Here is a 14,974-nt window from a genome sequence, read left to right as displayed (position 1 = left end):
TTGGCTTTGATACCATAAAGGGAATTAATTCATTGACAGAATGCAATATTTTTCACATACAAAGAGAAGGCCAAGGGCCAAACCTAAATAGAAAAATACATGCCACGTGTAGCAATGAGAGAGGATGAGAAATTACAGAAATCCTAACCAACTATACAATATTATTATCCTTATAATAAAAGGAAAAATAACCACATATATATTCTTTCAATAGTTTATACCATGGCAAGCGAATTAAAGGTTTTATCTGCATCGAGTGATAACACAACGTCATCGAACTCTGAACTGAATCCCTCGCGGCCATCGAATTCATGAAGCCCTAACAACGTTTCGATCGGAACTTCTTCACGCGCCGCCAAGTCCTCCACAAAATCTCTATCCACTGCGATTAATTTCTCATCAGAACGTTTTCCGGCAGGATTCCTCGTTCCCTTATTGAATCTCGAAGGAACAGCACCGATCCTCGGAACACTAGCTTTCGTATCACGCCTATGCATCAACTCCATCATCTCCGACACCACCGATCTCGAGTTGAACGCGAGCCTCCTCTTCGGCGCTTGATTCAGAGTTATCTTCTGTTCGTGAAATCGCAATCCGGTCGAGTTCAGAGTCAGAGCAGAAGATTTCAAATCCTTCTTCCGCGGTGAAATCGCAAACCAGTCCCAATCTTCCATCGATTTCCATTCAGTTTCATGTTCGAGCGGCCAGAACAACGGTCCGTCGCGATCAGCTTCTTCGATTGCTACAAATCCTGTTAATTTCACTTCGAAATCGTAACCGCTCCGGAATGACGGACTCGGAAAATTAGACTGAAACCAATCGAAATCGAACTCTCCATCTGGAGTCAGCTTCGAATCTTCGCTCTCAAGATTCAGCAAGGACAGAAAGAAAGCAGGGAATGAGTTCAGAAGACTCCAGCGGCTCTCAGAATCTAAAGATAACCGCATGGATTCATCTCCATCAGAATCGATCTCCTTTGCAACTTGTTGATCGGAACTATTGTAGCCGTGGCTCTGATCGGCGGTAATGGAAGAGATTTTCATTTCATCGGTAAGGTAAGTTTAGCCTGTAGGGAAGCTCATTCTGGTGAGATTTGGATGGTAATATTCTTCTTCCTGTATGTTGAAGACTGAAGAGAGTTCTTGTGATCATGGAAGGTCTCTGGATTTCTGTTTGGGGAAGATTACTTTTGCATTGCATTAGATTAATCGGTTGAATGTTTGAATGATCAATGAAAAAGTAAATGATGTGAAATAATGCAATAAATAATTGAAGATGATTAGTAACGACTGATAATGTTGAAAGTTTCAATAAGAATTTAAAATAACATAGTAAATGAGGATTTTCCAAGTCAAATGTTCTTAATACGCTATCCATTTTCTATTTATTTATATTCCAATTACTATCTAACAACACTTATCTTTCTGCGTCCAAATTGTTGAATCGTAAAATTTTTATTTCTTTTTTAAAAATTACATTTTTTATCTCTAATTTTTGGTCTAGTCTCTATTTAATCCTTATATTTTACAAAGTTAGGTCTTTAGTCATTTGGTTTCAATTTAGTTCCCTAGTTTCAAAATGCTACAACTTTATTGTTGACATTTTAGTTTTGCTTCAATTTAATCCCTATGTTTCAAATAACTTTTAACCTCGATTTTTCACTAAATAGTCATTTTCTGTGTTTAGAGTTAATTTATATTAATAAATTAAAAATTATTAAAAGAATTATAATTAATTAAGATTCACTATTTTTATCACTTTTAAAATGAAATTTAAAATTTCACTTCATACTTATTTTTAATTAATTAATAGATATTATCGTCAATGATTGAAAATGATTATTTAATTAAAAAGATTAAGGTTAAAAATGTAAATTTTGAAATCTATAGACTAAATTGAAACAAAACTCAAATTTTAAGGGTAAAATTGTAACATTTTGAAACTTAAGGACTAAATTGAACAAAGTCAAAACTTAAGGAATAAATATGTAATATTTTAAAACTTAGGGAGCAAATAGAAATTAGAGCAAAACCTATGAATAAAAAATGTATTATTCTATTTCTTTTTTAAGTATTTTAATTCTTTATTAGTGTGAGTGATGAAAGAAGATTGGTACATTCCAAGTATTACCCATAAAAATATAAGATAAAACTAAAATAATAATAGTTAAATTGACATAACTCGGTGGCAGTTGACATATATTTTCTTTTTAAAATAAAGTTATGCACCATTTGATTTTTAGTTTTTAGGTTTTAAAAATTAAATCTATAAATATCAATTTCATCTTTAAATTTCATGTTTTGTATATATTATCGGTCCGTGTTTTCAAAAACCAAACCAAGGTTTGAAAACCAAACGAAAAATAGTTTTTAAAAATTTGGTTTTGTTTTTTGACTTTGGCTAAAAATTCAACTACGTAAGAAAAATGAAAATCATTGTAAGAAATTGAAAAAAAAAATGTCTAATTTAAAAAACTAAGACAAAATCAAATGATTACCAAACAGACTAAATTGTTCCATTTGTTTTGCACCTCAACTTAAAAGATATCTAATAAATTTTTTAGCTTTTCATTTTATGTTCAATATATCCTTAAATTTTGAAAATATCTAATAAGTGTTTAAAAATTTCAATTAATTAATTTGGGTCTAATTATAAGTCATGACATATATATATTTTTAAAGAAAGTTTAAAAACTATTTAGTCTATGGAATAAATTTAAATTTTATGTGTACAGGATCCAAAAAAAAAATTCGGATATAATGTCAAAGCGCGGTAAAAAGTGAGCAAGATTAACTACGTATTAGCAATCAAAAAATCGATTCGAATCTTCATAGTTCTATTCTACATATTTTTATCGTACTGAAAAAAAGCCCACACTTACTCCATAAAAATACCTCCGGATACTAAGTCAAAGAAATATTTTTCAAAAAAAAAAAAAAAATCGAATAAATAAAGGTTATACCAGGTCAAGTGTACAAGGTATGACCAATAATATAATTTAGAAACACCTTATTAAATGGCAGATTTTCATGACACCTATCGTTGTAATACACTATAATTAATATAGCAAAATGAACTCCAAAAAAAATATAGGATTTTTTAATATGGGTTTGAAATTCACACATATATTTTTAGTTGGGTTGGAGTTGGGAGGACAGCATAAAAGAATTTCATAGTACATGAAGATGGAGATGATTTTAATAAACGAGAAAAGGAGGATCTCCATAAGAAAAAAGATAGACATTGGTTGTAACCATGGTGGTGGTAATTGGTTGCTCTCCCATAATGTGGTTTGAGATGGCTGAGAAAGTGAAGATATCTATTCTCTTTTTCTCAAGTTAAAAACATGTGGTTTGATTCTGTACGTGTCATTATGACTATTATATGTAATTGGGTTTTTGAGAAAGATTAAGAGAGAAAGACAAAGCTTGAGAGTAAAGTTAGGAAAGTTGTCTCGCCTCCAACAAACCCAACCCAAGATGAGAAGGAACTTAGCTTAGACGAAGCAGTCTAGATAATAGGTGAGGTGATTGAGCCACTCAACCTAAAAGGTCTGCCTTGCAATTGGGCCATCCAACCCAAAAAGCCAGTCTCGACCAACCAACCTGCCTTTCTTTTGGGGTCTACCCTTTGCAAGTCAATAACTTGAGGCAATTGAGTCATTTGGCCAAAAGACCCACCTTAGTCTCAAAGGTCAAAGTTGAGGATAGTCTTCCTTAGTCGGTTCCTCCTACTCAGGCACGATCCAGCCTTCTCGACACCTATTCATAAAAAGATTGAGGAAACCATATTATTCCATATATATAGAACATATATATAGCTCCCTATTAGGATCATCTTTTTCCCTAAAAGCTTGTTTTGACTCTTATAATGAAAACTAAATTATCGGAGTATTTATGGCAAGTACTATATTAATGTGTTAATTTGATTGATTTTGCAGATGACCTCTCCCCATAAATAAAAGTTCATTATCGATGGCACGTGTAAGTGAGTTTCTTTGATCAATATTCCACTATCCAAAATGACTATCACTACAAGAAAAAGAGAGTCTTCCAACGCTAGAAACAACTGTCGAGAGTTTAGGAGTCGGAAGAGAGGTTGTCTCCCAATGTCATAAAACAGGCGTTAGGAGTTTGTACAAGCTCCCAACATCGTATATGACCCTAAATTTCGATGGTATATATAGCCCGTTGAGAGATCGGGTTTAAAATTCTCAAATTGTTTTTGATTTGGAAATCAACAAATCTCTAGGTTTTTTTGCATGCTTCTCTCTTCGTCTCATCTCTTCGATTGTCCATCGCTTCAGATCTTCATCGCCGTCTTTCCTTATCTCCAGTCGACTTCGTCTGTCTTCATCGTCGGTTGTACGATTGAGATTTCATCTCTACCTTTAGCTTCGACTTCGTCTGTCCCTCTCTTTTTTTATCAATCAACTTTCGACATCGTCTCTTTGCTACTGCTCTTCTTCGAGGTAAGTTCACCTCTTCGTCTCCTCTTCGCCTCTTTGACTCCTACCCGTCTCTTTGCCTTTTCTATGAGTTGCCTAGTTTCCATTTCCCTGGGACAATAACGAATCCGATTCTAACTACTTAATCACTTGAATGATTAAATGAATTTCTACTTCATTTTCACCTCTTCTTGCTCGCACGTTCTTTCAATCTTATTTTGTTTCAATTATTGCCACATTACGTGTATTGAAACCTGTGAAAAATCGACCTTCAAATAAGTTCAAAGAAGATTTATATGATTGGGTGATATCATGATCCTTGAGATAAACTCGTTAATTTCTGTTTAGTTTGTTTCTTCTTTGTCAATTGGGAATGTTTTTTTATGTTTTCTTATTCGAGTGTTATTGGTTTCAATTCTTTCCTGATTTTGGGTTATTTAAGAATTTTTTATGTTTGATATAACGTTGCTTTGAATTGTTTTGTTTTCTATTTCATATGATAGTTTGTCTTTGGCTCTCTTTTCAATTTCCAACTCTTAACATGCTTGCTATCATACCTTTTGAGAGTTAAGATAAGTTTAAGGGTTGAGTTTTTTCATGGGCTTTTCCAAATTATTGGCCCTTGATCTTCATTTCTTTACAAGATGCAAGAGCCTTACAATTGGTTATGCTTGGAATCGATTGTATTGTAATGTCCTACCTTATGTGAGATTAGATGATTATCTTTCGCAAAGTGCCAAAATACTAGAAATTAGGAATTTAAAGCTGTTGAGAGCTTTCTTGTGTTATTTACCTGCAATTAAAACAACTTTACATTTTTTAGCTATTATTGTATAAAATTGATTTTCAGTAGTTTATATTTAGGCCTTATTGCATCTTAACCTGAAAGGTTTGGGAAATAAAGGTTCCAAAATGTTGAGATTAGTTTTTATATGTTGGCTTGAGAAATTTTCTTGGCTTGAGAAATTTTCTTACATTTGTTCTTAATATAATAATGTGCTCTAATGTCTCAACTTTATTGAATTGTAGGTAAATTTGATACTTTGAAGGTGTCTTTTGGAGCCACAAGCTCACAACACGTTAATCAAACTTTCTCCTATATGTTCCTCAAGACATATTTTTTGTGGATCACTATATCATATATGTAAACATTATTCTCTAGCACACTACTATCTCTTTTATGAAACAAAGAATACTATCGACAACTTTGCTTGATTTTAATTTATGAGAAAACTTTTGATTTGCTTAATTATCGTGTTCTAAATTTTAGGTTATCAAGATAAAAATTAAAGAAAAAAAATAAAATGCAATAATAGAAATGCCAACAAAAAAAGTATCATCTAACGACATCGCCGGGAGTTAGATTATTTTCCAACAAGCTCGTCTGTTGTCGGGAGTTTGAATTGGAAACTTAGTTTCGAATTCAAACTCCTGACAGTACTATAAACCGTCGGGAGAATGGTTAACTCCTGACAATATCTCAACGTCGTCAAGAGTACATATCTCCCAATGGCGTATATTAAGCATCAGGAGTTCTCATAAAGTCCTGACGCGAAGGTGCCATGCTTGGGAATGAATCTCCTGACGGGTATTCTCCGACTACTCTCTCTACCACTTTAAGCGTTTAGGAAAAGATCTCCTGACATGTTTTTAGCTATTTTCCGTCGATTTTAGGCGTCGAGAAAATACTATTTTCTTGTAGTGTATCTTAGTAAGATGGTGAATTTGGGTTGACCATTTTTTTTTTTTTTTTGTGTGGTTAGTTCCTTTATATCTTTGTCTTGATGTTGGTAGTGTTGGGGTTGATACCCTAAATCTCGTAGGTTTCATAGTTTGTAAAATTATGTATACCAATCATTTATTTAATAAAATAAGATGTTTTTTTATTTGACATTTAGTGTGCATTAACTCAATCCAATAAACTAAGATCCAAGGTTATTTTATATAACTTAAACATGTATTTGGTTGACATATAAGTGGATCATGTTTAACAAATAACCTAAATGATTTGTAGTATATGGATAAGATTGGGTACCTTATCCTGATGACACTACGGATCACCCTACTTTGTAATTGTTGCAATAGCTGTAAAGTGTTACAAATGATCTGATCCTGATCGTTCATGTGAAGACATGTGAGTGGGGTATCCTATACAAAGAGTTTCTATAAGACTAGACTGTAAAATGATTAATCTCTCTTTTGTTGGGTTTTATGTCCTAAAACTCGTGGTAAAAATAAACATATTCTATTTTGCAATAAAGTTTTTATTGCGGTTTATTTTGGTAAAGATGTTATTGAATATGTGAATTTCATTTAAAACCCTAAATCCGATAAACTAAGAACCCTTAGCTATAGCATGAATACTTAAACTATATGTGGAGACATAAAAGTGGATCAAGTTCGAGTAATAGCCAAAACGGTCTATAGTATAAGGATAAGGTTGGATAGCTTATCCTGGGGACACTATGGATGCAACCCACTTTGTATTTGATACAAATGATGTGACCTTGAATTGTTTATGTCGAGACATGCGAGTGGGGGCGTCCTATGCAATGAGTTTGCATAAGACTGGACTGCGAAATAGTCACTTTTACTTTATAACTTCTTTACTGTTAAGACTAACTATTTCAATACAATGATCTAGGTAACTCGATATTAATCCTGAGCTAACTATGAATTCTTGTTTATTCGAGATTATCCTTTAATCTGCATAACTAAGAGTGGTTCGAGTTCGCCGACTCAATAAGCCCCCCATTTTGGGGATAAGATCGGGTAAATAGCTGGAGACATAGTTCTACAAGATGGAGTTCACTCTTACCCGATTCTAGGGATAGTAAATAGGTTGTTCTCTTGAGTGTTGACTTTGGGCCCCACCCTCTCATTAGTTCGAGATGGACTGGGTTTGGTGATTGGACCGCAAATCAATTGTTCATTAGATGATCAGTGGGACTTAATGAATAAGATGTAATTATAGGGTTAAAATAGTAATTTTGAACCAACTATAATTACAAACAACCTGTGAAGGATCGACTTGCTAATCATGGTTATATCGAGCAAGAAATGTATCTACAATGAGGAGAGTGCAGCTGTTGGGCTATAGTGGAGTGTCCTGGTAGTTAAAGAATGTTGGTTAACTAGGTTAAAGAGTTTATTCGGTTAATCTCAAATCTCTAGAGCTCACGATTTGTAGGTCCATTAGGTCCCCATACTAGCTCATATCAGACTAAACCTTAGAAAAATGTGATGTGAGAATTTGAATTATTCAAATTGGGCTTGGGGAGTAAGCGTTAATTATATGCGATGTAATTGATATGATCAAATATAGTTTAATTGTGAATTAAGCTATATTACAAAGAAATATGAAAATATTTAAATATGATTTAAATATTGTATACATGAATAAGGATTCATGATCGGGATTGGTGTTATTAATTAATTTAATATTTTATATTAAATTAATATTATTAATTATTTAAATAATTTTATAATTTAATATTTTATATTAAATTAATATTAATTAAATTATTTAATTAATTATTTGAAATTAATTATTAGATTAATTTTATTTAAAATTATTTGAAATTAGTTATTTGAAATTAATTTTATAAAAAATCATTTACACTGAATATTAGAAATTCAATATTAATTGAGTTTTGAATGAGTGGATTTATCCCACATTTGGCCTCCTTCTAACACCTCAAATCTCACTTACAATTAATGCTCAATTTGGTGTCAATTTGGAATGATTCCTACTTTGCATGATTTCTTCTTTAAATAGAAGAATGATTTTCTGAAGTTGAGTTTGAAAAATTAGATTTTGAAGCTGAATTTTATCACTCAAAATAAAAGATCCAAAACTCTCTCAAACTCCTTTTTTTTTCTTCTTAAAATTCATCACAAATTTGAATCCCACAATCTATTCTAAAGTCAGAGAATAGCGGGGAAGACTCTACTGGTGGTCCACCCCACTACTCGTCGTATTTGGTTTGGTATTGCTACCGCGCATGACTTCGAAAACCTACTCAGGATATCTAGTCTCATAGGCGGCCAGAAGCGACGAGCAGTCGCGGTCGAAGCTTGGCTGACGCCGATACGATTCGCATCATTATGTTCGATAAAAGGAATGAAGGAAGCTCCAATAGAAAATATTGGAAGGGAAAAAACGAAGTGTTTATGATAAAAAAAAAAATATTTAATGGATCGTTTCAATTTTGAGCTACATCAAGGTTTGCTCTTAAAACTCTGTTTTTCTAGTTTTGAACTAGCATCTAATTCTTAAAATTAATGTAATTAGAGTGCTTATGATCTCAATTGCTTCTGCTTGTATGTTCCTAACTCCAACAATTGGTATCAGAGCATGTTTTAAGCACTCAATTTGCATTATTTTTAGCTTGGTAGGTGAAATTTCATGAGATGAAAATGTTGGTTTCTAACGTTGGATATATTAAAGTTTTGACATAGAATTAAACTTCATTATGTTGTAATTATTGCAATTGCCGCTTCTTTATGAGCTTTAATGTGTGAGGAAGGGTCTGTAATTTTGCTAAATTCATTAAAGTTAAAATTAGACTATAATTTGAAGAAATTTGGAGCAAAACACAGCTGAAACTGAAATAGGGAGCTGGGATCTGAGGCGGAGTGTTGCAACGCTCCTCAACAGCATTGTGATGTTGCTCATCTTTTTTTTTTTTCTTTTCAGAAACGCACGCGCGAAGGAAGAATGGTCCAGTTGGATAGGTTTGGTTTGATTTAGGTCATTTTAGCCAGTTCTATCCTATTTGAAGCCTTGTGAATGTATGTTTTAATTATATTAAAGTTGTTTGTGCATAAAGTATGTCATATAGATTTAAAATCTCACCATAGGATAAGCATGTTTCATGCATTGAAAGTATGTTATAACTCTTATAATATATACTATGCATGCGTAGGATTTCATGATAATTAATATAAGTTGCTATATCAATTTATAAATTGTCTGATGTATGCTATGGATATTGTCTAAATTATAAGTGTTATAAAATGAATTAGACTTTTAAAATCTATAACAAAGATAACTACATGCTCATATTGAGTTAACAACCATAACCTATTTTAATAGTTAAAATAGGTCGATAATTAGTAAAACTAAGGTTGCAACAAAACATACCCGACAAGATCATCTCTAAGGTTGGAGGTACTTAAGTTAACGATTTACAGAACACTTGCTACCTGGGGATCGAGCTAGTTCTTGAGTTATGTTAAACCCAATTTTATGAGCATGTATGAGCGATGTGAGGTTTTAAAGAGTCTATCACTTAGACATCATAGGTTAAATTTGATATAAAAGTTATACTAGGGTAAACACCGAGACTTAGGTTGTATTTAATTAGTCGGAGTATACCTACGTAAAAGTATACTCAAAACCATCTAGAATACTTCATTGGGAGAAATGGTATATATGATATATTATTTTTAGCTCTCACGTCCCTAAGAGTTCACACCGTGAGATCCATGCTCGGCTTCGTGTCACCCTAGGTGTGGCCTCCATTCGGAAAGTGTTTGCATAGTTCAATATCAAGGTGAATAGAGGAAGTTATTCATAGTAAGTGGGAGAAGGATGTGTGTCAACACATCCTATAGTCTCCTCCATTAGGTTGCACCATGAGACTTCCATGTTCTGCCTGTGTGTCGTCCTAGAGCGACCACCCATTTGGAGGGTCATGACATGGGTCGAAACAACATAAACTTCATAAATGAATAGGGTCTCTTTGGTCCGTTCTTAGCATTATCTTTCCATTCGGTAGCATATTGGGACCTATCTCTGGGATATGAAAATGGAGGGTTACACTTACAAGAATTACTGAGTGTTAGTAAGTTTTTTTACCAAACAAGCGATAACTAAATACTATAAGAATAAAAGTTATTCTAGTATTAGTATTTACTCAAGAATGTCTTGGTTCCATGAAGGAGTAATTGACTACCTCTCGGAAGTGGCTATTCTAACTCACTGAAAAATTGTTGCAAAATTAATAAATTATATGGGTACATTATTACTTTTGCTAAAACATGATTGGATTTTATAGTAGTTCACTAATAGATCTTTCAGCATGTCTAGCTCATTAGTTTAACTACTCGCTTCTGAAAAATTAAATGGGGATAACTACGCAACTTGGAAATCAAATTTAAATATAATCGTAATCGTTGATCTTAGGTTCATTTTAACAGAGGAATATCCTCCAAATCTCGACTCGACAACAAACCAAAATGTTTAGGAATCCTATGACATATAGATTAGGACCAATGATAAAGCCCGAGTCTATATCTTAGCGAGCATATCTGATGTTCTAGCTAAGAAACACAAAAGCATGGTCACCGCTAAAAGAATCATGGATTCATTGCAGGCAATTTTTAGACAACCATTCTCATCTGTCAGGCATGATGCTTTCAAATATGTTTACAACTCCCCTATGAAGGAAGGAACATCTGTTAGAGAACATGTTCTAGATATGATGATTTACTTCAATATAACGGAGGTAAACAGTGTTTTCATTGATGAGAAAATCAGGTTATTTTCATCTTGGAATCTCTTCTAAAGAGTTTCCTATAGTTCCGCACAAATGCGATGATGAACAAGATTGAGTATAATCTGACTACTCTTTTGAACGAGCTCCAGATAAACCAGTCTCTTATGAAGACTAAGGGACAAGAAAATGAAGAAAATGTTGTTACCTCAAAGAAGTTCCAAAAGGGATCATCCCTTGGAACTAAGTTTGGACCTCTATTTGAAAAAAATAAGAGTATTCAAATGAAAAAGAAAGGAAAAAGGAAAGGTGAGGCTCCTGCAACCTGTAATGCTAAGGGAAAATCTACAGAGAAAGAAAATTATTTCCACTACAACGAATATGGGCATTGGAAAAGAAACTGCCCTAAATACCTTGCCGAAAAGAAAGTTGAGAAAACAAAACAAGGTAAATATTATTTACTCATTGTTCAAACATGTTTAGTGGAGAATGATAACTCCACCTAGATACTAAATTCGAAGGCCACTAACTATGTTTGTATTTTTTTTTTTCCCCAGGAAACTAGTTCCTGGCTGCAGCTTGAAGAAGGCAAGGCAACTCTCAAAATTGGAACAAGAGAGGTTGTCTTAGCTAAAGTAGTGGGAGACTTGAAGTTGTTTTTTAGGTATATAGATTCATTTTACTAGAAAATGTATTTTTGGTTCTTAATATGAGATGAAATCTAAGATCTATCTTTTATTTGTTAGAACAAATGTACAAAGTATCTTTGAAGTTAATGAAGTGTTTGTTAGCTTAAAGGGTGTACAAATTTGTTCCACAGAACTTGAAGACAACTTATATGTGTTAAGACCAACCGAAGTAAAAGCTATTTTAAATACTGAGATGTTTAAAACGGCTAAAACTTGAAATAAAAGGCAAAAAGTTTCTCCTAGTACCTACCTCTGGAACTTGAAACTTGACCAAATTAATCTCAATAGGATTAGGAGATTAGTCAAGAGTGGACTACTAAATCAGTTAGAAGACAACTCTTTACCTCCATGTGAGTCTTATCTTGAGGGTAAGATGACCAAAAGATCTTTTAAAAGAAAAGATCTTAGAGCCAAAGAACCCTTCGAACTTGTGCATTCAGATCTCTGTGGTCCAATAAATGTCAAAGCACGAGGAAGATATGAATATATCATTAGTTTTATTGATGATTATGCAAGGTATGGCTATGTTTACCTAATGCATTATAAATCCAAAGCCCTTGAAAATTTCAAGAAATATAAGGCAGAGGTTGAAAATCTGTTAGGTAAAAAAAATTAAAACTCTTCGATCAGATTGAGGTGAAGAGTATATGGACTTGAAATTTCAGAACTATTTGATAGAACATGGAATACAGACTTAGCTCTCAGCACTCGACATACCTTAGCAGAATGGTGTATCAGAAAAAAAATATAGAATCCTATTGCACATGGTTCCTTTAATGATGAGTTATGCTCGATTACCTTATTCATTTTGGGAATATGCAGTAGAGACTACTATATACATTTTGAACATGGTTCCTTCAAAAAGTGTTTTTGAAACACCATATGAGTTGTGGAGAGGGCATAAAGGTAGTTTATGTCACTTCAGAATTTGGGATGCCCTACACATGTATTGGTGTAAAATTCGAAGATTTTGGAATTCCGTTCAAAATTGTGCCTATTCGTAGGATACCTAAAAGGAAAAAAAGGTGATATGTTTTATGATCCTCAAGATAACAGGGTGTTTGTATATTCAACAAACACTACATTCTTAAAGGAAGACCACAAGAGAAATCATCAACCTCGCAGTAAACTAGTATTGAGTGAAATTTCAAAAAAAGCTACAGATAAACTAATAAGAGTTATTGATTAGACCTGTCCTTCAACTAGAGTTATTCATGAAGCTGGTAAATTTGATCAGCCACATCATTCTTAAGAGTTGCAAGTGCCTCAACATAGTGAGAGGGTTGGTCATCAGCCCAACCGTTACATTGGTTTAATAGAAACTCAGGTCATCATACCCGATGATGGCATTGAGGATCCATTGACCTATGAACAGACAATGAATGATGTATACCGAGACTAGTGGATCAAAGCCATGAATCCCAAAATGGAGTCTATGTACTTCAATTTGGTCTGAGAACTTGTATATCAGTCGGATTTGGGTAAAACCTATTGGTTATAAATGGATCTACAAGAGGAAATGAGACCAAACCAATAAGGTACGGACCTTTTGAAGAAACTCTTATCAAGGAGAACCAATGAATGGAAGCATGATTGATCCAAATTCATTGTGAGAGAATTACAAACATTCACAAACATACAAACCAATTATGCATCTTCTAAAAAATTATGACATGTTATAGAAAATAAATACAAAAGGAACGAGAGACATACCTTTGAAGAACTCTTCTTCTAAAGACCTCTCGCTTTCGTGAAGACTTGGACCAGTAACCTCTGGCTGTCTCTACGATTGTCTAGTTAATCATCTGGTCAATCACGAACAATCTTCTCCACGAACAAGTAACCTCTGAGACACCACCACTTAGTAACCTTGGTACTCTTAGAGTGAGAATCCAGGAGGTGTGGGCTCTGTTGGATTTGGTAGAGGAAAGGAGGAAAGCGACGATCAAACCAAACGACCAAGCAAATAGGAGAAGGATACTGTCTATCGTATAGACTTTGTGCTTGATCGTTTAGTAAGACATAGCAGGTACACGATCGTTTAGGAAAAACAAGCTTGATCGTTTACACGATCATTTAGGAAAACACTTGAAGGCTATCGTGTAATCTCTCGTGAGCTAAACAATTAGAAGTATACTTAATGAGCGATACCTTTACAAAATGAAAACATTTTTCATTTTATTCTTTAGTTAAGAAAACTGAACATAACCTCCCACTTCATGCACGACTAAAGAAGAAATCGTGTACAATTATCGTATAATTGTTTTCATTATAAATAAATATAATAACTAACTTATTACATTATATTTATAACCTATAGTTTTAATATGTAACATTTAAACCATAGATCTTTTATCCTTACTTGATATAAATCATATTTATATCAAAATCCTCCAAATAATGTATCTCATACATCATGTCAACTATATCACATATAATTAAACCAGTTTAATCATATCATATATAATCAAACTTCCTTTTGTCAATTTGAACACTTCACACTGACCCAAAAACTAATTCTCAACTTGAAACCATTAAGCTACCAAGGGGACCTTCTGGACCTGTAGCTTAAAGCTCCAACAGTACGTGAATAGCTAATTAAACTCTTTAGATACGAGATCCACCATCCGTTAACTACCGGACACTCCACTAAAGACTGACAATTGTACTCTTCTCATTATAGATATATTTCTGTGTCCATCGAATATAACAAGTCAATAGTACGATAACCCTTCACATATGCTCGAAAGTACAACTGGACCAATTTGTTAGGTTTTATGTCCTCAAACTCGCAGTTTGTAAAAAAATAAACATATTCTATAGTTAATAAACTTATTATTGATTTTATAAATTTCATACATAAAAGTCTAAATCCAATAAACTAAGATCCATAGCTATTATATAAATACTTGAACTTTATGTAGAGACATAAAAATGGATCAAGTTTGAGTAAATAGCAAAAATGATCTATAGTACATGATTAAGGTTGGGTACCTTATTCTGGTAATACTATTGGATGCGGTCTACTCTGTAGCTGTTATAAGTTGTTGTAAAGTTATACGAAGTGATCCAGATTCGTTCATGTATTTAACATGAGGAGTGGGGGCGCCTTATGCAATAAGTTTGCATAAGATCGGACCAAGAAATAACTCACTCTTACTTTATAATGCTATTTACTGTATAAGACTGACTATTTGACTTAGATGACCTAGGTACCTCGATCTTGAGCTAACTATGAACTCCTGTTTATTCGGGATTATTCTTAAATTTGCATAGGTGAGGATTGACTCAATGGCACAGGCTCAATAAGCCTCTCATTTCAGGGGTAAGACCGAATA

General features: G+C 33.4%; 1 protein-coding gene across 1 annotated transcript; it reads right to left on the bottom strand.

Moving 5' to 3' along the window:
- Nucleotides 1-1,361, bottom strand: LOC120089130 (uncharacterized). The gene has a single exon (XM_090309515.1). It carries the CDS (start codon nt 1,041-1,043, stop codon nt 216-218), a length of 828 nt encoding a protein of 275 aa, XP_090165641.1. The 5' UTR covers nt 1,044-1,361; the 3' UTR covers nt 1-215.
- Between the last annotated feature and the right edge of the window lie 13,613 nt (nt 1,362-14,974).

This window comes from Benincasa hispida, unplaced genomic scaffold, assembly GCF_027475165.1.
Source record: "Benincasa hispida cultivar pf3 unplaced genomic scaffold, pf3_genome.v1.1 HicScf1848, whole genome shotgun sequence".
In the NCBI taxonomy this organism is placed as follows: domain Eukaryota; kingdom Viridiplantae; phylum Streptophyta; class Magnoliopsida; order Cucurbitales; family Cucurbitaceae; genus Benincasa; species Benincasa hispida.
The sequence above is the reverse complement of the archived record's forward strand: the minus strand, read 5'-3'. Positions and strand labels throughout refer to the sequence as shown.

Coding starts and splice junctions, on each gene's coding strand:
- LOC120089130 (XM_090309515.1), bottom strand. CDS start 1,043: ATGAAAATCTCTTCCATTACCGCCGATCAGAGCCACGGCTACAATAGT.